The following is a 25,489-nucleotide window of genomic DNA, read 5'->3' as shown; positions in this document are numbered from 1 at the left end:
AGGTTGGAGGGTGGATGAGATGAAGGCTGAAAGTTTCTTGAAAGGACCCAGGGGCTCTCAGCCACTCCCTCACCTGGCCCCCACAGCATTCCCAGGGGAAGCCTTTCAGTGTCCTGTCTGCCCTTCTGGGTACAGGAGATTAAAGTCCTTCAAGATGTCCAGCTGCTCCAAGTGGCAGCCAATAAATACAGGTTCCAGCATGATAAACCATCTGGACACCGGTTCAAGGCTATGAAGTGACTCAACCACACCGAGAGGAGAGGGCTGCCCAGGGATTCAACCACACCCAGGGTGGAGGAAGAGGGAACTTTCCATGCTGTGCAGTTCAGAGATGAGATCAGCATCCATGGCCTCTTGGAGCCCAGGATGTGACCAGTGAGCCCTGCTGAACTCCAGGACAGTGGCTGCTGGGCAGGCCCTGGGACACAGCCTGAGGGACACAGTGAGGTTCATGACCACTGCTCCATCAACAGCTACAAGCCATCTTGCCTGCTGGAGCCCTCTACCTGAAGGCCAACAACTGCCTCAAGGCCAAGAAGATGAAACCATGTGGATGTCACCATGAGGGAGCACCCAGGCGTGCAGGTGCAGAGGCTTCAGAGCTCATTTTCAGGGCCCTGAGTGTAAATCATGACATTATTCACTTCCCAGTTTCAGCAAAACCTATCATTAGCCTCAAAGAGTGACCTGCCTGCCATGAAAAGTGGGGTATGTGGTGGGGGAGGGCTGACATGTTCTCATCAATGTGTCCTGTGTCCTTCGACACATTTTCCTCATTCTGCTACAATGCTCAAACTTAACACCACTTTCTTAAAATTTTATTAACATGAGTGTCATTCTCTTTGCTTATTTCTTCCCCATAACTGACAGTTGGAGATGATTCTCAGTTTACACTCCGATCCAGACTGTGTGAGTGGGTTGGAGGGCATGTTCTACTCTGCAAATACACCAGGTGTGAGCACTCTATCTGGCTTCAGACGCTTGCATGCGTTCCGCTTGAGAGCTTCCCTGAGCTTTTTCTCATAGAGGCATGTGATCAATCATTTGCCTGGTGCAAAAACACTGCTTCCTCCTACACTTTCTCCTTTGAGTTCGGGAGGAGCCTTGGCAATGTGGTCTTTTGTACACTGTTTTCCAAGTAATGTTTTGTCACAAAATACCGTGTTAAGTTTCCCAAGAATGCAGATTTCACTTACAGAAAAATAATTCACTGTGAGATTTAGTGTGAAATGGATATGAAAAATTCAATTCTTTTGTGAAATAAACAGAGACATATAATTATTGTATATATACATGTTGTGTGATTACATGTAAATAAATATATGTTTGTTGATGATTTTATGATGAAATGTAACCAGGTTCCTTTTGTGTTTTTGTTGGGGATTTGAGTACCTGTCCATAGAGAAGGAAGTAAAGATATCCATAATTACAGAAGTGCAAGACAGGTGCAGTTCCACCTTGTAATAAAGCTGATGTGTGTGTGCGCATGCGTATGATCATGAAGAAGGGATGTAGGGTTGTTTTCCCAAGGTGATAATATTCCAGATTTTATCACTTTTGCATATTTTTGTTATGTTCCACTACCTGAATAGAATCTCCATTATTCAATAATTTTTAAAAATATTTTATGCTTTATAAATGTTCATCTATTGAAAACAAAACAAAACATACATCAATAAAATAGAATTACTCTAATTATTAAAGTATTGGGTTCTTGAAACAAGCATTTGTTAGACCCAATATCTTTTCGTACTACCGCAATTTCCAATTGAATTATGCTGCTCTATGAAAATAAATGTTATCTTTTGGATAAATCTTTAGATGCGGTGGTTAGTGCTCCTGGGAGATGGATATTCGGTAATTTTTTCCCCTGTGATAGGCAAGCTCTATGATGACCTCAGTGCCTTGTCCCTGAATCATATCTTTTGAAGAGTTTGACTTGGGTGGAGGCATCCTAGGTTTAAAAGATGAAGAAGGAAATCCAGGAGGTGTTAGGGAATTTGAGCCAGTGCCTGTCAAGACCCCTCACTGGCAGGTTGAGCCATTCTTCAAAGGAGAATGAAAATTGTGTTCCCTACATCACTGATGGCCAACAGTGCTGTGGTTGAACTGTGCCAGTTATTTTGTACTTCTCCTCCTTAACCTAGGTTATGTCCCTTGATCATTTATTTTCAAGGATTCAAAACTGAGATGGCTAGAACCTATCTGTGCAAACAGAAGAGTGGACCAAAAGGGTTATTGACACACCTGAGTTATCGAATGTCTTCATGTTCTGATGGCCTGCAGGACTCCAGTCGTGCAGCAGGACACCCATACCCACCCCAAAAGAAAATGTGGTACTGATTACACATCTTTGAAAGATTCCCATAGAAAATTTAGGAGGAATTTCTACAATTAAGAAGAGTTAGAAAACCTAGTGGTCAAAGAGACAGGCAAAGACTCAAATAGGAGTTTCACAACAGCAACAGCCATGTTGCCAATAAAAGTGTGAAAAGTGCTCAGTTCAGCCATTTTCTAAAAGCTCACCCTACAGACACTGGCAGCTAAGGCTGCCCACCACTTAATAGTTTTTACATAAGTACAGTTCTTTCCTCTTTAAATGCTCATCACAAAGTCCTCCGGTTAATCAACGGAAAGTGGTCAACTAGTTTAGTTGGTGTTTCTTATGGACTTTTCTGATCCTTATAGCCTTAACTTGTCAGTTATGCTGACCAGGTAATTTGTGTTTTACTCCGTTCATGGAGGTAAAGACTTACTGATGATCTCCTGCATCAAATTATGTATTTCAGCCTAAAAAATGACCCTAGGGAACTGTTTTAGCAGCCAAAACTAGAAACCAACTTAAGCTGTCACAAACAATAAAATCAGTAAATTAACAGAGCGTGAGTGGACAAAGGCTGACCATGGCTGCCTATAAATGCTTTGAGCATCCCAGACATGGCTGAATCAAGCCAGGTTCCAGAATGAAACCAGGCTCAAGAGATCAGCTGCCTCATGGCTTCACTCAGCCTAAATCTAGACAAAATTGTCATGTAAAACAGCAGGATCCATGTCACTATGGGGAGACAACGGTGTCCATAGAGCGGCTGTGGGCAGGGTCTTCTGGGGCATTAGCCCCAGTCTTTGTGTGGATCTCTGGACAGGCTGCCCTGTGAGTTCACTTTGCAAAATGGAGCTGCATACTAATGACATTTTAATTTTTCAGTTCTTACTTGTACCTAAATGTCCACTGTTGTGGGAGGATGAGGGTTATCTCTGGTCTTGTCTAATGTTGAAGAATTTTCATGAGGACAGAGGCAGTGAGCAAAACCAATTTCGAAAGCAAGACTACTTCCGCTGCAGACAGGGGGAGCAAGCTCCAAGGCAGGAGTTATCAGGTAAAACCTGCTGGCATGGTTGTGGGGGCGGGGTCCTCTTTCTAGGTATAACATGATTGGCCCATTTCTGAAAATCAAACCTAGATATAACCAATCAGGAAAAGAGCAGAATAACAGCTAATCAGAAGGTGGGGATTACAAGAAGTGCAGTTAACTGATCTAACTGCCTTCCAACTGGCCTAACTGCCCATTAGCAGTAAATTAACAGACTCTTCATCTGACTCTTCATAGTGTCATAGTCATTAGGAAATGTTTGAACTCTCCCAGGGACTGCAACCATAGGTCAGCAGCACCAGTGATTCTGAGAGCTACCCTCCAGACCACAGCCCTGCTGTACTTCTGCCAGCCCTGTTGGGATCACTCACACACTCTCTCAGTGGCTCCCACATCCTACTGTGCAGGCTACGAGTCACTGAACAAGTGCCACAAGCCTGGACCCTACCTGTCCCTTACACATACACACATTGACCAGGATGGCATCTGAGACACCAGAATGTCCAATTGCATATTCAATATTTGTAGATTTTCCTGGAAACCTTTGCATTTACAAATTTTCTTTGATAAATATATGTTGTTTCTGGCAACAGAGCTTCTGTAAAAATTGAATTCAATGGAATAAGAGCCACATACACTCTGACCTTCCAACCTGAACTTTCAAATTTGTGCTCTCACTAATATAAGCACGTGGAACAGTCCATGACGCACAAAAGCATCACTCTTAACAAAACGTGAGAAACACTCAGGCCCCTGCTACCCAAGTGGAAAATCCATCAGCATTTCAGGCTGCTGGCTCTGGTGCAGGGCCATCTCTACCACTCTGTCTTTCAACCAAGTAAATCTTAAAACAGTATGAAGCATGATTTTGAATTTTGGACATATTCCTTTTCAAGTTTTCAGCAATAATTTTTTTTAGTCACTCACGATGAAAAAATTTAAGATGTTCATACATTTAACAAATCAATTTCAGTTATTCTATACCCACAGGAAATAAGGAAAAATTTTAATATACACTTTGTTTTACTCAATAAGACAGAAAATATAATAATACATGTATTTTATATAAATTCAAATACAAATGTATTTTGGATTATGATGTAGCCACAAGACTGAATTTTCAAAGGCAAATAAAGTAGATACAATAAGTTATGTTATGTTCCATAAGTTATGTTAATTACATAAATGACATTAAAATAAACAGATGGAAAAGCAAAGCTATTATCTGGATTCTAGAGTATAGATTATGTTATGTCTACTTAAAAAAAAAACTATTTACTTCATTTTATTTGAGAAAAAAAAAAGACTTTTCCATATACTGATTTACTTTCCAAATATCTGTGCCAGCCAAGACTAGGTCAGCTGAAATGAGCAGCCTAGAACTCAGTCCAGACCTCCCACAAGTGTGGCAGAAATCCACGCACTTGGGTCATCATCTACTGCCTCCCAGAGTGTGCATTAGCAGTAACTGGACTCAAACCCTTGGCTCTCCAGTAAGGGATGTGGAAATCTGCTACAACCTAACTGCTGCTCCAATGTCTGCTCCTGCCTCCATTTTTGTAGCTATGTCTAGTTTCCAAATCTTGCACAATGGTTAACTACAACTAAAAACATCAGAATCGTTTGCCACAATCTATTGGACTTGTTACCAACAGCTTCATTTAAGTGTCACTATTTATCATGTTAAAAAGAGTAAGCAATGACTTGCCCTGTGAAATAAGGGAATTGAATTGGGCTATCATTGAGAAATAGAGAAAGATAAGAGAGTTGTTCCATGTTGTCATTGTCAGTAGATACTCATTTTCCCTGCAGGTTACAAGAATCAGGCATTTGGACTTATCTGCAGAGTTGGGTCCCTCAATTCAACTGAAGGGCAAGAGACTCCGCAACAATTGTTTCTGGGGAGGACACTGCTGTCATGCATGAGAGGGTTCCTGTGCAGAGCCACAGGGTCTGGGCTCAGGGCTCTCAGGTCCCTTTGTGTCAGGTCACCTGCATCCTGTCTCAGAAACCAGCAGAGCCAGGCAGGGATGACCCCTCCCGCTCCACTGTCCAGAGCTGGCCTCTCCTCTCCTCCGCTCCAGATGCCATGGCATGTGACACAGAGGGGCAGTTACTACCCATTCAGGAGTCTATGTTCAGGGTCCTAGAGCTCAGCCCCAGGCCTGCTGGGCTATGACTTCCACATTGTTTTTTTGTTTTTCTATTTGATTTGACTCAGAAGGCCTAGTGGGCACTGACCTGTGTCCCTAGAGCTTGTGAACCTACACAGATGAGAAGATACGGTGCTCCTGGCTCACACTGTTTTCTTTTTTATTATGTGACACAGTTTTATAGGTACTGGGATTCCCACCCCCCAACCCTCCCCCCATGGTGGATTCCTCCACCTTGTTGCATGACCACAGTTCAAGTTCAATTGAGATTCCTTCATTGCAAGCATATACCAACATAGAGTCCAGCATCTTATTGTCCAGATAAGTTCAACGGCTTCTTGGGGAGACCTTCTCTGGTCTGAAGGTAGAGCCAACAGAGTAAAAACCCTGATCAATCTAAAGCCCCAACATAAGATCAGCAACAATATGCAATGTTATGGTATTAATTGACATAGTGTTGAGTAAACAATCTATTAAAAATAATGCAAGTCCTTAACCACATCCTGTGACTACTCCATTGAGTTTTCAACAATTGAGGTGCATAAGAGTTATAGGAGGGGTGTAACACAAGGTTTTGAAAGTATAGTCAGTTTTACAATTTTTCAAAACACATGGGTTGAGACAGCATTAATTACAGGTTCAAAAGGAAAAAAAAATACAGGTTAAATTAAGGCAAACATGTGGTATCTAACCCTAAGGGAAATGAACCACACTGTTTTTTTCAAAAATAAAAATAAAAAACTTTCTATGTAGTGCTGCATTGTCTTTTGGCATTATTGAAGGAATTGTCGAAGTTTGCTAGAGAAGTTTTAAAGTTTTATTTAAATTGAGAGAGACAGAAATCTTGTTCCCTGGTTTACTCCCACAATGGCTACAACAGCCAGACTTTTCCAGGTCTCCCACATGGAGGCAGGGCTTAAAGTACTTGAGGCATCCTCTGCTGCTTCCCAGATACATTAGCAGGGAGCTGGACAGGAAGAGGAGCAGCCAAGACACGAAATAGTGCCCATTTGGGATGCTAGCACTGCAGACTGCGGCTTTGCCCGCAATGCCACAGTAGCAGCAACCAAGGGATTTTACTTGTCTTCATATTTAGAAGATTTGCTTTCTTCCCCAGGAAAAAACATTATCTGTTAATTATGAGTTTAGGTGTTAGCTTATTAGCTATGATAAACCCATTTGTTATAGTCAGAGATGTGATGCTTGTTTATTGAAAATATCTTCCGTCTCCATGGACTTTAAGTCAATTTACATTACCCAGCAATGTTAAGCAACTGGCCTTATTATTTACTGCTCCTTGTAGTCCAGTACCAGAAGTTCAGTACCTCTGGAACACTCTGACGGGATTCCTCCTAACTGCAGGGTCATACCCCCTGACTACCCAGTCACATTTCCCTCCCCACCCCAGTCTCAGCTAAGCATTACTAACTTCTATAAGGTCCAAGTTTTCAAACCTCACATGTGAGGATGAGTAAGATCCTTTGGTGTTTGTAGCTGTCACCTTGTTTTTGGAGAAAAGACGTGCCTTTTTCTTGGACGCTTTAGATTGCAATCACAGCAACACACGTGTGAGTGCTTGTGAGGCAGTATGACTCAGGCGTGCTGGGCTCCCACACCACAGCAGCAGGCTCATTTGCACAGTTGTTTACACCACATACACTCCAAAACTTGGGGCTTCTTTTGAGATGAGCGGGATAAACAGGCCCTGAAGGATTTATGACAAGAGTATGAAAAATGTCTCAAATTTTGAAGTTGTTTCTGAGATCTCCTTATGTCAACACACTGCTGAAAACTCAATATGAGAGGCTGTTCAAATGGAACATGTACTTTGTAAAACATCAAAATTTGAAAAGGTCCAATCTTAGAGAGAATATGTGGGCCAGTGCTGTTACATAGCTGGTGAAGCCACTGTCTACAATGCAACCATCCCATACAAGAACCTATTCATGTGCCAACTGATCCAATTTCCAGCTGGCTTCCTACTAATGGCTTGGGAACAGCAGCGGAAAATAGCCCAAGTGTTTGGACATCTGCCACCCCCACAGGCGATACGGAAGAAGTCCCAGACTCTGACTCCTGCCCTTTGCATTGGCTATTGCAATCATGTAAGAAACGAACCAGTGGACAGAAGATCCCCTCTTTCAATCTCCTTCTTTCAGTAGCGCTTTCAAGTAAAACATTTTTTAAAATGTGGGAGAAGTTATTATTAGTTATCCTCAGAAAGGCCAGATGCATTGGACATATGTTACTATGCTTTACAGCTGTCTAAAATTTCTACCGTAAGTTGTATTTATGTAATTTTTCCTGACCGGGACTCCCTTTATTGTAGTTGGTTGTAGTATGCACTTGAGTTGTCTTTAGCCTCCGACACAGAAGGCAGGCAGGAGGAGATGGAAACAGGAAAGTAGAGTCAGACATATCAATGTTGTTTCATTTTTCTTCCTGCATCTATTCCAGGAGCAATTGACTCCACAGTGACATAGCAACTGGTGTCTGCTAACAAGGGGAAAGCTCTGCCTGGTGAGTGTGCGACAACGACTCTGCAAATGCTGGTTCTCCCCCTGGACTTAAGGCAAAGTGTAAGAATGCTAAGGAGATTATGTGGGAGGAACAAATATGACAACACTTCAAGAGTTCATGGAAAAACCTGAAATAGAGGTTTACCATGGTGCAAAGTGATGTTTCAATCCATGTGTAATTTTTTACAACACCTATTTCCAAGAGCTCTTTAAAGATTTCTCATTGTACTCCAGACTTAGAAATTTGTGTAGCCTATGTCTGGTTATCCCCCCATCTCAACTGATTTTTCATAGGGTAATGTAGCAATAGGGCTTACGGTGGTACCATGGTGAGTCCTACTCTGGACCAGAGTTCTATAATTCAATTTCAAATGTGGTAAATCAAAACAAAATGTTTTTGCTCCACATTATTTGTTGTCATATTCCGACATAGTTCATACAAGCTTCTTTCAGAGTCCAGCTTTACCAGAGGTTCCTTAAACTTAATAGATGCTTAATGGACTATCTTAAAAATTACCTGTTTCTAAAACACTTTGGCAATTAATTTCTTGGTTGTACTTTAAGGCTATCAGAATGCCTAATATACATGTTCTCAGTTAATTAAATATTACAAGAGTTATTTATCCAAATCAATGGTGGGCCTGTGAAGCTTATGATGCCTGTCATATTTGAAAGTTTTCTCAGGGAAGCTGGATTAGAATTGCTCTGTGTGAAGACCAACAAATTAGAGGGACTGAGAAAATATTATAATAATCATAGACTATGCAAATGTAAAGTGAATTCTCATGGGTGGCAGCAGCATTTTTCCATCTCTGAACCAACTCAACTTCAGTATCCATAGAGAATTAAGATAATGGTACATAAACATGTAAGAATTGTCTAGGTCATTGCTATAGTCTTTTTTTTTTTTTTTAAGAAAAAAAAGGTTTATTTATTTGAAAGAGAGAGAGGGACACACACACACACACACACACACACACACACACACACAGAAGGGTATTCCATCACAGGATCACTCACTCAAGTGAACACAATTACCAGGGCTGATCCCGGAAAACACCAAGATTTTTTCCAGGTCTTGGATGTGGGTAGAAGGCACTCAAGCACATGGGCCTTCGTCTGCTGCTTTTTCCAGGCCATGAGTACAGAGTACGGAGTTGCCAGGACACAAACCATTGTCTATTCGAATGCTAACATTGTAGTAGGCAGCTGTACCCACTGTGCCTCAACGTCAATCCTGTAAATATAGCCCCCCCCTTTTTTTTTGCAAGGCCTATTTATTTATTGGAAATGCATAACTGCAGAAGAGAGAGCAACAGACAGGGAGGGAGAACGAGATCTTCATTCACTCTTTCTCTCACCAGATGGCTGCAATGTCCAGGGATGGACCAGGTCATAGCTAGGAGCTAGGAGCTTCATGGGGTCTCCCATGTGGGTGCAGGGACCCAAGCCATCTTCCATGGCTTTTCTCAATAATTAGCATGGAACCTGGAATAGAAGTGAAGCAGCTGGGACTCAAACTGGTGCCTACATGGCATGCCAGCATAGCAAGTGGCAGCTTAACTTTCCATGTCACAGCACCAACACCTGTGAATGAAGTCTATATTCTCTGATATTTTATGACATTATAAAATTCTATAAATGTTTTGTACAAAGTTTAAATTTTAGAATCCCTGCCTAAGGTAAATGATTTAATTCATACTTTTTATTTAAACCCTACCTGAATAGATCATATGCCGATTATCTGTAAAATTTAATGTTCCTGATAAACTCTATTTATGAAGATTTTTAAGTTATTCATCAGGAAAAATCCCTCAAATAGTTATGACATGAACAAAAACTGAATAACTGAAAACCTTAGATTTTTCATTTGGTATTCTTCACTCACAGAGATTAGGGGCAGATACATGTCCAAAAGGCTTGTTGCACTGAGTTAATGAATACTCAATTTCAAGGAAAAAAGCTTAATTTCATATGCGGTTTTGGTGCCCTAATCTTTAAAAGAATTGTTGCCCTCATTACCAGTCTTCACAGATGTCAAATTGGAAAGCGAAAATGGAGCATCATAAACTTGATTACCAATAATTAAAATACCATACTTTCTTTAGCAAAGTAATTATTGCTACCTTCATTGGGACCATACTCTAACAATTGCAGAATTCTGCCTGGTCTGATCTTCTGCCACTGGAAAGGACGACCAGACATATTTGAGAGAAGCAGATGGACAGCAATAACACATGCTTTCTATTGGGACTGCTCGAGATCTAAATACCCTTTTATTTACTTATTTATTAGACTGCTAGAGGAATCCAGACAACTTAAATGTACTGATACCTATGTAGACAACCTTTATTTGAGCATCTCTCATTCACAAAATGTTGTTTCTAATGCTAATATCTCAACTATTTTTTTTCCTGACCTTGCCAGTGATTGGTTAGTTTTTACCTGCTGACATAGTTTGGAATGAGCCCTTAAAGATCATGCTGCAAGTTGGTCCTCCAGACATGTGAGAAGTTAGAATGAAAAAAAAAATCCTAGTAGAAATAAATCTTGTTTACTGTGTGGCAACAGTTTTCTATTGTGATTCATTCCACTAATATATACATATATATAATTATTATTACTGGAGATACAGATTTTTAAATTTTTTCTTTTTTTAATTAATTCGAGAGATTGCTTCCATCTGCTAGTTCATTCTCTCAAACACCCAGTGTACTCCAGTCTGAGCCAGGCAGTAGCAGGCAGCAAGAAATTCAATTCAGGTCTCCGGAGTGAGTGCCAGGGACCCAGCCATGTGAACCATCAGCTGCTGCCCCTCAGGATGTTTGCTAGGAGGAAGTTGCGATCAGGTGCAGGGCTGGGACCTTGAACTGAAGTATTCAAACATGGACACAGGCATTGCAACTTAATCAGGAGGCCACACGCATGCCCCTTCTTGGTAAAATACTCAAAATATCATGTCTAAATTAAAAAATCAAATAGAAGCACTAGAACATGAATACCTGAGAATCATTGATTTATAACTCATGCTTGAGAACATCTTTAATGCCATGAAGCATAATTTTGATGCCTGTTGAATCAGAGCATCTGAGACTGCTTTCTGTTGACCTGAGTCACAATTGCTGCTAGGAATTTATTAAAAAGTTTTACTAATAAGTATTAATTATTAAATCAATTTGAGATGGCCACTAATCCTATGTACACATGCAGAGTCATTTTACCAAAAATGGAACATAATTTCATCTTTTATATTGTCGGTATAAATGGATTTTGGGGCCATGTGCTAATTATAGGAAAAGGAGAAGCATGCAAAAATGCATGTCAAATGCATACTGGGAGGGTTACACGCAGGGCTATGTGAGACAATCCCTTGCCATCTAACTCTGTATCCCACCACTTGTCATATGCTAACACCTGGAATCTTCACAATTGCCCACCCAAATGTCAACATTAACACTACCATCGTTTTCAGCACATAAACAACAACAACAACAAAAATGAACCACACAGTGTATCACAAGTCCTAAGCCAGGCTCATCTCATCGCTGAGTCAGGATCTGAACTGGACAGTTTGCTCTCAGCTGTGTGTTCTTAACTCTTGCTTCCTCATTCTGATTCATTTATTCACCAAATTGAACTCTCTCAATAGAATCAAATTTCACTGGGTGTGTGGGTCATGTGGCCTTCCCCCCACATCTGTTTTAGGTTGGTACTGGTGAGATTTATTATATTATTAATTTGGCTTTCCTTGTCTACAGACAGTCCATTTGCATTTCTGCAAAAATTAGCAGTTGGTTCCCTGGCATAGCTGCAAGCACTTTCACATAACTGCTAAGATAAAAAAACAACTCCTACTTTTCCATGAGTAGTTAGCAGAGTGCAGCAGCCACAAAAGTTCTCACGACTCCTGTGGACGGTGACCATGTAAGCATAAGCAGTCCGTGCCTGCAGTAGCTCTGTTCCACTTTCAGGGGCCACTGTGCCCAGGTACCCTGTTCCCCTTGGGACACTCAAGCCTCTTCAGGTCTTTATATTCACGAGATTTACTGGCAACCACACCCACACTTGATGCTAAATCTCTTTCTACGGAGCTTCTATTAGATTTGTTCCTGCTCTAAGATACTCATGGGGTGACATTTATTTTGAAATGATTTACTGATTGAAAGCACTTAAGGATTGTTAGGTCTTATTTATGTGTTGATTTTGTAATGGCTCATCAAAAGCATAGCACATATGTAAAGCATTTCTAATTCCAGTGTTTTTGCATGCAGCCTCTTTAGGGGTACAGAAGGAACAAACACCAGGTACCCTGGCATTAAACCTGCACAATAACATGGGTTTGCTAAGACTGTTTTCCGCATCGTGGCCATTGCAGGCTGGAGGCAGCGGGGATTGGCAACAGACCACCTTGGTTTTCAGAGCTTCTCTTCTGGAAAGTGCATGAATTTAGAGTGAATTCTGTAGGACAGGTTGGGCCTGAAAGGAAGAGTCGAGGAGAACATTTGCAAAGACAGAGAGCACAGCAGCAGCCCAGGAACAGTCTTACTTCTGTGCTTAATGCACTGCTGGACTCCGGAATGTAAATCATTTGAGCTGGATAGGAAAGCCGCTAAGTGCAGGTGCTTTAAATTTTGAAGAACTTGGTGCTTGGTAAGAGACAGTTTCCCCAACTCTTTAACTGTGACGGCCAAACAATTTGTACAGCACAGATTAATCCAAGTTTCATGAGATGGCCAAAATACTGTTGAATTTATTACTGCGGATACTTAGATTTTCTTGCCATCTAAATTAAAGTTCAGAGCTCTGAGATTTCCCGTAAGTTGCAGCATATGAGGTGACTGTGGTGCTGTTTTGCAAGACAGTTTAAAAGCAATGGAAGTACAAAACAGAAGCATAGTGAAAGAATATAATGATTGTTGGCAGGCAGGCGTCAAACTGTGTAATAAACGACAATCATCAAGATGTCTTAAGTCCCAGAAATAAGAGCAAACATTTTGATATGCCTTTAATTCTACTTAAAGTTGAATTTCCCCTGGAAAAGAAATTTAAGCCATCAAGAACAGGTGAAATTAAATTGTGAAGGAAAACCTGGGATGTCTGTTTTGCCAGGTCATGATTCTTGTTTCAGTATGACGATTGTAACTCATTTTGAGTTTCTTCTTGTAACACAAGTCACAACTGAGCAAAGTGGATGGCTGTCAATCACATTGACAACAGTTTGTCCATGTGAGATCATTGGCATCCTAGACTTTTCTCCTGCAAGGCCAAGTATGTTGAGATAATACTATTTCTGGGCTGATCAATGCTAACTTCCTACCTTCCAGATGTTTCTCACAGTGACTGGACTCCTTGTGAGTGTGGACTGTGAGGAGGCATTAGCCAGGGTCTGTGCTGGGGGTGAGAAGTCAGCTGATGAATTGATGACATCCATGAACATTTGATTGTCATTTGAAGGGACCATCTCTTGGACCCTTTGGATCACTTCCTCCGTGTTTTGGGTCTTGGCACTCTGTCCTTGGGTAAATTCTCTTACCTGTTTTTGCCTTTTCTCCCTTTTGTTTATTCAGTTTTGGTATGCATTACAATGGACAGTTCATGAGCTACCTTTGTCTTATTAGACTTGTCATTTGATAAGAAAATATTCTGTACCTCTTGGGATTTAATCCTTGGGACAAAAATTGTCACCAGGTAACAGGGAACCAAACCACACTTATTGATTCACAACAGGTAACTTCTTGAATATAGTTTGTGATTCAGACAATAGTGCAACACAATTTTCATCATTTGTTGTCTTTTAAGAATTTTTTTGTTAGTTTCATCTCTTCAAAATACTTTCTTCTGATTGGATTCTTCAGTGACTCATAGAGTAGCATCATCTTTTTCAAGAAGGTTCTTGATTTTCCTTTTCATTTCTTCAGGAACACATTAGTCATTCAGTAGCATGTTATTTGACTTCATGGTGTTAATTTTTTTTTTCTTCCTGTTGTTATGTTTTGTGGTTTTTCATTTAAGGGGATATCTAGTAACTATGTAATGGAGATTATCATATCCAGATACGAGGATACAATGCAGTATGCATCTCTACTTCCAGATCAAAAATACACTCCCAATGAAACTGTTTACCATATCTTGACAATAGGATGAAAATGCAGGCAATAGGTTTTTGGAAAGTCTAAGGCAGCTTCAGGTTTGTTGAGTACCTTTCACTAGCAGTTCTACTTGATATTTATAATGTTTGGAATTTTAAAACCAAAGGAAAGGTGGTGGTTAGTTGAAAATGAGAAGAAGAGTGTACAGCATGGGGACCACATCCTCCCAACACATATAGACAATGAATGACATGACTGAAGCACAGATTTCAAGTCTGATTTACACAGAGAACACTGCCTGTGATAGGACAAGGGAAGCTAAGAGTGGGGAACTAAGTTTAAGATGAGGGCATTTGTATTTGTCTGCAATAGTTACACTGCTGCACAATGAGTCATACTGATCAGCTTCACCCTGAATCAGTCCATTAATCTCTTTAAGCTTCAATATCCTTACAGGTAAAAATACAGATATTTTTTTAGATCAAAACAGATGATGAATCTGACTCTTGATCCAAATTTTAAAAGTTCTGAAAAGAATTGCTTACAAATAATTTGGAACTAAAACTGTTAAAGACTAAGATGAAGTGTGTTAAGGGAAGCTAAGGCTTTATTTTGGGAGAAAGCAGGAGTAGAAAGAGAAACATAGAAGTGTATGAAAGAGTGCTCGCTTCAGCTGCACACATACTAAAAAATATTAGAAGTGTATGAAAGAATGAAGGATATAAATGTGTCTCAATAAATTAGAGCTAGCCACCAGAAAGTACTTTTTAAGTGTAGGACTTTTACCTAAGTAAAAACAAAAATGAAGCAAGGGAAAATTCTGCTAGTATTCGATGGAAGAATTGTTTTCTAAAGATTTATTTACTTATTTAAGAAGCAGAATTAGAGAGGGAGAGATCTCCCATCCACTGGTTTACTCCACTGATGGCCACAATGGCCACGGATGTGCCAATCTGAAATTAGGAGCTAGAAGCTTCTTCTGGGTCTCCCACATGAGTACAGAGGTCAAAGCACTCAGACCATATTTTGCTACTTTCCCAGGTACATTGGCAGGAAGCTGGATCAGAAGTGGAGTAGACATGACTGAAATAGGAGCCCATACTGGATACTGGCATTGCAGGCAGTGACTTTACCTGCTATTCTACCGTGAATTAAGGTTTAGGACAACAAAAGTAAAAGTAAATGTTTGATTAGACCCATCATACAGGACAGACATTGTGGAACTGTGGGTTAAGCCATTTCACATGACTCAATCCTGTGCCTGTTTAGGGTGCCAACACTGCAAGAGGTACTTTAATGTGGTATGGCACAGAACCCACCCTATTGGTTGAGTTTTTTGATGAATAGGAGTTTTTAGTTTTTATGAAACCCAATGTGTCATATTTTCTTGTTTCTAGTGAATTCTATAGGTAGTTGATAATTGGAGCTATCCTTAGGACAAGTGTTGTGGTGCAACAAGTAAAAGTGCCACTTCAGAGACCTGCATCCCATATCAGAGTGTTTGAGTTCCAGCTCCTCCACTTTCAATTCAGCTTCCTGCTGCTTGAGTCAATGTCACCCATATGGGAGACCTGGGTAGAATTCCTAGCTCCTGGCTTAGCTTAGGCCATGTCCAGGCCTGGCCGTTGCAGACATTTGGTGCAATGGATGGAATATCCCTCTGTTTCTGTGTTTCTCTGCCTTTCAAGTAAATAGCCAACATAGTGTGTTTTGTTTTGCTTTGTCTTGTTTAAAGGCCATTCTTTCACCACTGGATTGCACTCATTCTTCTGTAGGGCATCAGGTGACTGTTTTTGGGCAGGTCTATTTCGGGCTCTGTTTTCCACTTTCCCTTGTGTGCACAAACCAGCACTGGATTTGCGAAGCCACAAATAGTAATTTCCCAACATGCTATTTTTAGGTTGTGACAGGAATTGCTTTGTCTTGATGGAGTTCTTTTGATTCCTTCCATTGACTGACTTTTCATCCCTTTATAAGGACAAAGATGTCAGTGAGCTTCAGGACGTGCACCGGCAGGGGCCAACGCGATGGTGTTCTGCGATGGTGTTCTCCGTAAGTTCTAGGACGTCTACTTTTCCTCATAGAAGCAGTTAAATTATACAGACTTATGCTCATTAACCCAACACTCAGAAAGGGAATTGAAATTACACAAGTAGACTTTTTTGCATCATTCATAATCCATTTTCTATATTCTTGGCTGGTTGTATATTTGAACACTTACTAGAAATATTTTAGGAATGCTTTGTGATCTTAAAGAATACTGCTACAGTATAAGATTTTTACTTTATTTTTTTCTTAAAGGAAAATATTATGTATTTTCATATTTAAAATTTAGAGGCAAAAGAGTTCTCATGCAATGACTACTTCCCCCAAAATGGTTGAAAAGGTAGAAGCTGGAGTGTAATCCAGGCTTTGCACGTGGATGACAATGATCCACTCATTGGAGCTGCCAGCACTGCCTCTGAGGGTCTGAATCATCAGCTAAGTAGAGTTGGGAGCAGACACTCCAATACAGGGCATGAGCATTATAATTGACAACTGGTAGACTAAAATGCCTGCCCCATGGTTTAATCCTTAATTTTAGCATCTGATTATATTCATGCTATTAGGTAGTCACAATATACAATATTTTAAGAAAGTGCCTTTTTAACTCACTTGTGAATGAAAACATTATCTACAGAAAGAAAAAATCACACACATTTTAGCTGGGATACTTTCATGAAATGTTTCTTTAAAAACTGACAGCTAAAATGAAATCATGATTTAGGCATTAATCAGTTATTCGATGCATCCAGGGGAACTAGTATACCTAATGCATTCAACATTTGTGGGAGTGAGTGGTGGAGCAAGGAGCTGTTTTTTGTTTTCTTCTTTTTTGTAAAAAGAAACGATATTAGTGTGTTAAGTAGGACCTAACCTATTGAGTCACAAGGGTGTCCCTTTAACTTTTAAAAATTTGGGAAAGGGGGGAGGGAAATGGAGGGGATGGAAAGAGGGGAAAAGAAGTCTCTACTCACTATTCAAGCCCCAAATGCCCGTCAAGGCTGGAATTGTGTTGGAGTGGGAACCAAGAGCCAAAGACAATCCAGGTGTCTCTTTAGTGACAGGAATTCACCTAATCTAGCCCTCAGCACTGCCTCACAGGGTCTGCATTGTTAGGAAGCTGGATTTAGAAGTAGGAGTTAGAAATTGAATACGGGTAGTCCCATAAATTAATGTCTAAGCTAAGCATCTACTCCCACATGGCAGTTTTCAACTCACTTTTATTTTCTATCATTGTAATAAACTGCAAAATATATTGCTTACAGATGGGAAAAATGAGGGTAAAATAAACTATATAGGTTAATCAGTAATTTATTTTGCATTCAGAATTTTAATCCAGTTCTATACACTAAAAATTCTCTGCCTTTTGTGAGAATGTTATAGTGTATCATACCTAAAATTCTAAGCAGCAGGATCCAATGTCTGAATGACATTGGAATTTTCCAAAGGAAACAGACGCTAAAGACACTTAAAGACTTGTCAAGTAAATAATGATGGCTATGTACAACTCAAGTATTTTTTTGAGGTTCACTTTGAACCTAGATGATGTGGTGCTATTGGTAACTTGGGAGCAGAATCAAATTCCTCCATGAACACACCCTAGCTGACCACAAGCCCTGAACACAGACACCTTCAATATTAGTCTGAGAGCTTACTTGCCCACTGGGCTTCAGCACTGTTGTGGCATACTGGCTAGGTTGTTAGTGGTCCACCATGTTGGAACCAGTTCATGTTTTCTTTAAAGCAAAAGGTGTATTCCTTTTAAATACGAAAGTTAAATTTCAATGGACTGGCACAATGGTCAGCTTGTGGACTCATTTAGCCCTGCCTCCAATTTCCATCTCTAGAGGGACCTTTCTTGGTAATTATGCTTCCCAACAAGGGCAAAGCGTTCATTTATTGTAATTCCAATTGGCAACTAGCACTTCAAACAGGTTGTCTATTTTGTTTTGTACCAGCCTTTATAATGTAGCTTTCATTCATACAAAAATAAAAACACTGCTGATTCTGGTTTTTTTTTTTTTTCCCTCTTTTCTAATTTAGGAAGTATCTTTAGAAGATACAATAGGGCTGAGATAAAAGTGCTTAGTATTTCAAGTGATATGGTGATAGATGTTCTGAAACTGGCTTATTCTTGGTATCCCACTTATATCCAAAAGCCTCTTCCCACCTCCCGATGTTCTAAAACCAAGAACTGATGCAAGTTCTTAGTTTGATATCCCACCTATCAAATAAGCATACCTATAAAAGTAAATGCTAAATTAGTTGTCTATTAAGACTAAAACTTTATGAAGGTACTTGAAAAAGTTTGTGGAAAATGGACTTTAAACTTCATTTTGGTACAAAATATTGAAATCCCATACACACGTGCATTGCTTCAAAAGCCAATGTGGAGTTTAGGGAGAGCAAAACTGCTCAGTCTGCACAAGTTAATCTGGAAGTTCCTGGGGAAACACAGTATTGAGTTACAGAGTGGAGAGGCCACTTCTGTCTACTATGCCTAATCCAGGTCTGAAGAACAAGACCAGAGTGATGACAGAACTCCAGGACACAGCAGCACTAATACATAAATACACACTATATACACACACACACATATATGTACACACACACAATCACTTAAAAGATTACTATTGCTTGTAAAGCATCTCATAATATTTTAAACTACACAGAATTACTCAGTGCCCATTAATAACAACAGCCTTCTGGTAAGGGCTCAGAAAATTCAGGGCTCAGGGACAGTTCAACTGGCTAACTCTCCCCTTGCAAGCGCTGGGATCCAACATGGGCACCAGTTTGTGTCCTGGTTGCTTCACTTCCCACCCAGCTCCCTGCTTATAGCCTGAGAAATCAAGAGAAGATTGCTCAGGTCTTTGGATCTCCGTACCCACATGAGAGAAGCTTCTGACACTGGGCTTCAAATTAGCTCAGCTCTGGCCATTGTGGCTATTCGGGGAGTAGGAGATATGTCTTTGTTTTTCTCCGTAAACTTGCCTTTACAACAAAAATAAATTTCAAAAAGAAAAAAAAATTCCAGTGGATCTAAGTTTAAAGAAGTGACACACTTAAACTCCCTTCTACTTGAATACTGTAGGTGAAATATGAAGAAGTCTTGAAAAACTAACTATTCCAACAGCAATTTGGAATTACTGTCAGAAACATCTTTGCTACCAGATTCCACAAAACTTAAAATTCACATTTATAAAATATCTCTCAAGAGCTAATGTGAGAATGCACTATCAACATAAAGTTTGGTGACCGAAGTCGCAAGGATTCCTGCCTGTAGTGAGCCTAATACCCTGTTCTGTAAGAAAAGGGTAACAGGTTTAACGTGGTTGAAAGGCTTAGTATTTTAACGGACCGTGGGAATAGGCTACACCAAGGCAGTGTTAGGTGTATTTTGAGATACATAAAACTATTGCTTTGATTAGAGGGTCTGAGGGACTAAGCTTGCATTTTATTATCTTGAGCCTTGCTGTTTGTTTCCAACATTACAACTGTCATTGCTATCAAGCCGTTAGGCGGGAATGAAGCAGGTGGAGCTCACCCGAAATGGTCTCCAAGTCTGAGACAACTAAGAAGTATGTAAACCAAATAGCTCACAGCTGACTGTTCAGTCTCATTACCACTATGTTAACAATTGTTTGAAAGAATTTCCAGCTTACCCATAAAGATGATAAATTACACAAAGTATTTTTAAAAATTGGCCAAAGACAGCTTGTTTATGCCCTAAGAGTATGACCAACATAAGGGCTATCAATTAGTGGACATTAATAAGTTTTAGCTACTTTTCAGTTCTCACTAGCAAGTAACTTAAGGTGAATTTATGAAAATTACTAAGTTTGGTTAGCTTCAGGCATCACTAAACTGTACCCTCTCTCTTGTAGAAACTTTCAAAGATTTATGAATCTATATCTAAACCTTAATACAAAATCAAATTCAGAACTTCAATAAGAAATGTGGTTTTAAAAAGACTCTTGTCCCTCCCACCCTTTTGCAATTACTCCCACTTACACCTTGAATCTTGAGTTGGCTCTGTGACTTTGGACAGAAGAAATGTGGTAGAAGTGCCATGAGTTCGAAGCTTGTTACTTACTCTTCTTGAAGCATCATTTTATCAGAGGATAGCAAGGAAGTAAGACATCTGCATAAGAGCTCTGGCTAAGGAGCAGACTTGCAAGTTAAGGCATTACGGGTCATTGAACTGCAGCTGAAACCAAGATTGCTACAGCCACATGAGCCAATACGTAGTTCTTATCTGACGCCACAAAGTGTGGTAATGATCAGATTACAGATTACACAACATGTCTGACGCAGTAATTGGTACTAACACGGAGCTGCTACCATAGCGAAAGCATGGAACACATGGCTGAAAATGAATTAGTAATGGCTGAAAATGAAACTGCTACTGGAAGCTGCAAAGATGGGAACTAATGTCTTGAAGTAGCAAAACTACTGAACTTGTGACACTAGCTAAGGTTTCCAGGAAATGTTTAAGGTGTCAACTGGTATCCTACCACTTTAGAAAATCTGTGTGAAATATAACTTAGCTTTCAAAGTTACAGATAACTTTAGTCATTCAGGTGGGAAACCCAAAGCTTATAGAGGACTAGTTTGTTGAATGTGTAAGCACAGACATTTCAAAATGAAATAGGCTACTAGATACCCAACCTTGAACAAGCAGGAAATAACAAATCCATCACAGGAGCCCACCTCAAAGAACTAAGGCAAATGTTTTTGTCTTAATTTCCTGTAGGTAAAATCTTCTAGTTCCTTTATGAGATTCACATAAGCAATTGTAACCACTGAAATAAATTAACCTAGAAATTTCTTCTTGATTGGAAACATGCTAAAAATCTCCATGTTAAAGACCGGGGTGATCAATTTAACATTCAGTTGAGACCTGATTGTTAGATACTGGTCAAATCATTTACCTGAATCATACAAAATGGCTGATTAGGAATATCCATAGGTTAAGTCAGTAGGTGAAAGTTATGAACCAAATTTTTTTTTTAAGATTTTTTTATTGGAAAAGCAGATTTACAGAGAGAATACAGAGATCTTCTGTCCACTAGCTCACTCTCCATGTGGCCACAATTACTGGAGATGAGCCAATCCAAGGCCAGGAGCAAGGAGCTTCTTCCGGGTCTCCCATATGGGTGCAGGATCCATTTTCTCCTGCTTTCCCAGGCTATAAGAAGGGAGCTGGAAGGGAAGAGGAGCAGCAGGGATATGAATCAGCGCTCATACAGAATCACAGCGCATGCAAGGTGAGGATTTAGCCACTTAGCCATTGCACTAGGTCCCTGAACCAAATATTGAATTCAAAAGCATATTAAAATGATTATACACCTTAGCCAAGTTGGATCTATATTCCCAGAATACAAGTACGGTTTAACACACAAAGTCCACTGATGTAATACAGCATGAAGTAAAAATCCTTATGATCATCTCAGCTGAGGTAGGCCAAGCATTTGACAAAATTCAACATCTTTTCATGTCAACTAAAAACAACTAGGAACAGAAAAAATGTCCAACAGAACAAAGTCATACTCACATGTGAAATCATTCATACCTAGGGACTACACTGTGGAAAACTGACTAAATCACCTCTTAAAATACCTGCCTCCTATATCAGAGGGGCCAGTTCATGTCCTATGTGCTCCTACTTTCAATTCCCTGCTAAGTGTTTGGGAAGACCAATGCAACACAGACCCAGTACCTGAGCCACTGCCATCCACGTGGCTAACTTGCAGTTTCAGGCTTTTGGCTGTTGTGCGGCCCAGTCCTGTTTCTAGAAGCTGTGAAAGGAGAATCAGTGGTTGGAAGAATTCTGTGACTTTAAAGTAAGTAAATAAATAACACAACTAATATATTCAACAGTGAATGACCAAAATCATATGCTTCACAATTAAAAACAAGGTAGGGATGTGCATTTCCATATCATTTAATAAGTGCAATTAAGCAAGAAAAATAACAGGTAACCTATTAGAAAGTAACAAGTAGAACTGTGTTTTTGGATCTGAAAATCCCATGTAACCAAGATCTAGAAAATTTAGCAAAATTTAGATATAAAAGATCAACAAAACTACACCACTGGAAAAAACAAGACACAAATTTGATCAAGGAGGGGAAAAAATTTGTACATCAGGGATGACAAACTACTGCTGAGAAAAATTAGACATAAATAAATGAAAAAATCCCCTGCTGAGAGGATAGTAGACTCATATTGTTAAGTCTACAGCAATATTCACCTAAAGCGGTTGACAAATTGAATGCAGTCCCTATCAAAACCCCCAGGTTTTTTTTTTTTTCAAACTGGAAAAGCAGATCCTAAATTTCACATGGAATAATGGATCCCAAACAGGCAAAATAATTAATGAAAAGAATCAAATTGCAGGATGCGCACATCCAATTTCAAAACCTACTACAGAACTATACTGGTAATAATATCCTAGTACTTCCAGTAATACACTTCCACAGAAATTGAAATTAAAAGCTAAGTTTATTTTGGTGCTGAAAGTTTGCAGTCCGTGCTTACTCTTTTTTAGCAGTGTCATTTCCATGAATTAAATTGGGACTGGGGATTATTGTATCTTCACTTGCGGATGAATGCTGTCAGGCAGTTCTCACCAGATATAAACTCACTGGAAATTGAACCAGTCTAAGGGCAAACACTATATATTTCTTCACAGCAAAAACATGGGTAAATATTTGTGGGTAAATATTTGTGACTTTAAGTTTTAAATTGACTTTTATAAATTTGTTACATAGGTGAGGGGATTGCAGAACTATGCCTTTGTGCAGGGCACGACGGAAGAGAGATCATCCACATGCTGGATGATGGTAATTGTAACAGTGCAAGGAAAAAAGTGGGAAAATCTTTATGAATCCAAGTGAACAACGTGGAAAATAACATTACATACACAAGAACTGAGAAAGTAAAAGGAGATTTTGATTTGCTGAGAAACTGCTCACGCAGAGGCTCACAGCATGCTTCCACTTTATCGTCTGATGTTGATTTTATTCATTGAAATCCGCAATCTGCTGAACACAGATTTCTAGATTTCATCTCTCTTTAATAAGAAAACTCAGTTCACTCTTCTATTGATTGATAAAAGTACACTTAAAAACTGAGAGGATAGATACAAAATACATCCTATGAAAAACTGCAATGATGGGGCCCGGAACGGTGCCTAGTGGCTGAAAGTCCTTTCCTTGTATGCCCTGAGATCTCACATGGGTGCTGGTTCATATCCTTGATGCTCCACTTCCCATCCAGCTCCCTCCCTGCTTGTGGCCTAGGAAAGCAGTCAAGGACGGCCCAATGCCTTGGAACCCTGTACCCACGTGTGAAATATGAAGAAGCTCCGGGCTCCTGGCTTCAGATCAGCTCATCTCCGCCAGTTGCGGCTACTTAGGAGTGACCCCTGTCTCTCCTTCACTCTGTAAATCTGAGTTTCCGATGAAAACAAAAAAATCTTAAAAAAAACCTACAATGACAACCTTCAACTTTAAGCAGCAACATTAATGAGATAAAGATTTGACATAAAGTGTCACAGCTCACTTCAATTTCACACAACAATCAATGAGCACATGTTAAATGAGCAGCAACTACGAAGTCAAAACAGCCTAAATGGAAATTCATCTGGAACCAACCAAATCTGCTTATATAAACTAATTTATTGCAATAATATTCACTGCAGAAAGATGCCATAGAAGGACTGAAAAGAAACGTGAAATCATTTGTTCATTTATTCATTAATACGTTGTCAAGATTAGTTTTCTATACACTATGTTTATTCCATTTTTGTACTATTAGATACATATATTTAAAAAATAGTTAACTTATTATGAAGAAATTAAATAATTCTTGAAAAAGAATCACTTTATTATTGTTCTCTGGCAACAGAACTGAAATCTCGTCCAATTCAGTAAACTCATTTAAATACTTTTGTTCAATGATAACTTCTCTGCATATCTAGTTTACATATTTCTATTCTACACAACACTGTTTTTACCCTGTTACATGGTATATAGTTAAACATTTCCATAATAAACAAGTTTCTCTTTGATATTATTCATAACAATTTTTCATACTTCCCAGCAATCACTCAAATATATTAAAAATGTTTCCTTCTTTAAAAGGCACACACATTTACAGGTTCAAATCTTTATTGTTTTAAAATTGTTCAGATCTTTTACAATACAATACTTTGTTATTTAAATGACCTCTAAACGGTTAATGTACAATGAATATTTTTTCTGAAATTCAACCATGAATTATGATTTCATCAATGTGATTATTCTAAACACAGTCAAAGATGTTGGGAAGGTTTCCGCGTGGCATTTCAAACAGTCTACAGCACAGACTCTTCCCTTTAGAGCCCAGATGATGTCTCTTGAAAGTGCTTTTGAAGATTGCTGATAATTTATGGCTGATCTTAAAATCAGTCAGTCAAATTAGAGTTTTTTTCTTGTTGAAATATCAAAGGGCATTTAAAAAAATAACTGAAGGAATTTGCTTTAGTCATCTACTGACGCAAACTCAAAATTATGATTATCTGCATGCAGTAACACTCCTCTTTAAATAGTACTGAAGAATTTATACATTTTATAAAGAATGTGTTAATGAGTGCAAGTATTATGATACTGATTTCACAAAAGGACAAATGCTGGTAATAATAACAACTAACATTTAACACCTAACTTCAAGCTCATGTATATTTGACAGGCAATTAATATGGCTAATCATGAAGCCATAATGCACAGGGGATGCCCTTTGAGAAAAGGAGCTAATTTGGTCCGCAAGACTAGAGTTACCTGGGTTTAAAAAAAAGCGGAAACAAAACCACTGTAATTCAGGCAAGGGCTTTGATGAATTTATTGTTCCTATAGTGCAGCCAGTTAAAAAGAAACGATGTATACCAATGAAGTATCATGTCAGTTGACTTCTGTATAAAAAGATGGCCTGCTGTGTTTGGAGTGATTAATGAGCACTGTTGGACAAATCAGAAAACGTCATAGTACATATATTAATTTCTTCCAAAAAGTTATACTTTCTTATTCCATGATACAGCTTTCACTCGGTAAAACTTTGTTCCCAAAGGAACTTTAAATCTGTTTTGTGCCTAAGAGAGAGAGAGAAAAAAAAGGAGGAATTATTTGAATGATTAAACCAAGTTACATAACTCTTTTTCTTCTAGAATATGATTTGGAGGGATGGAGGGAGATTTTCATCAAACCACAGGGGATCTATTCCTCTCCAAGCGAGAATACTATAAGGGACAGAAGAAAAAGTTGGTGTCAAGTTT

General features: G+C 39.3%; 1 protein-coding gene across 2 annotated transcripts in view; it reads right to left on the bottom strand.

The window, feature by feature from the left end:
* Window positions 1-24,048: 24,048 nt before the first annotated feature.
* RB1CC1 (RB1 inducible coiled-coil 1) overlaps window positions 24,049-25,489 on the bottom strand; it is a 68,348-nt gene continuing 66,907 nt past the window's right edge. For both annotated transcript variants that reach the window (XM_040972578.1, XM_040972579.1), the window contains exon 24: window positions 24,049-25,306. In XM_040972578.1, the coding sequence (XP_040828512.1) occupies window positions 25,229-25,306 (78 nt within the window). In that variant the 3' untranslated portion in view covers window positions 24,049-25,228. The remainder of the gene's footprint in view (window positions 25,307-25,489) is intronic.

This window comes from Ochotona curzoniae, unplaced genomic scaffold, assembly GCF_017591425.1.
Source record: "Ochotona curzoniae isolate NIBS_2020 unplaced genomic scaffold, NIBS_Ocur_1.0 contig_2318, whole genome shotgun sequence".
NCBI classification, from domain to species: Eukaryota; Metazoa; Chordata; class Mammalia; order Lagomorpha; family Ochotonidae; genus Ochotona; species Ochotona curzoniae.
Note: the sequence above shows the minus strand (reverse complement) of the source record. Positions and strands in the feature narration are given on the sequence as shown.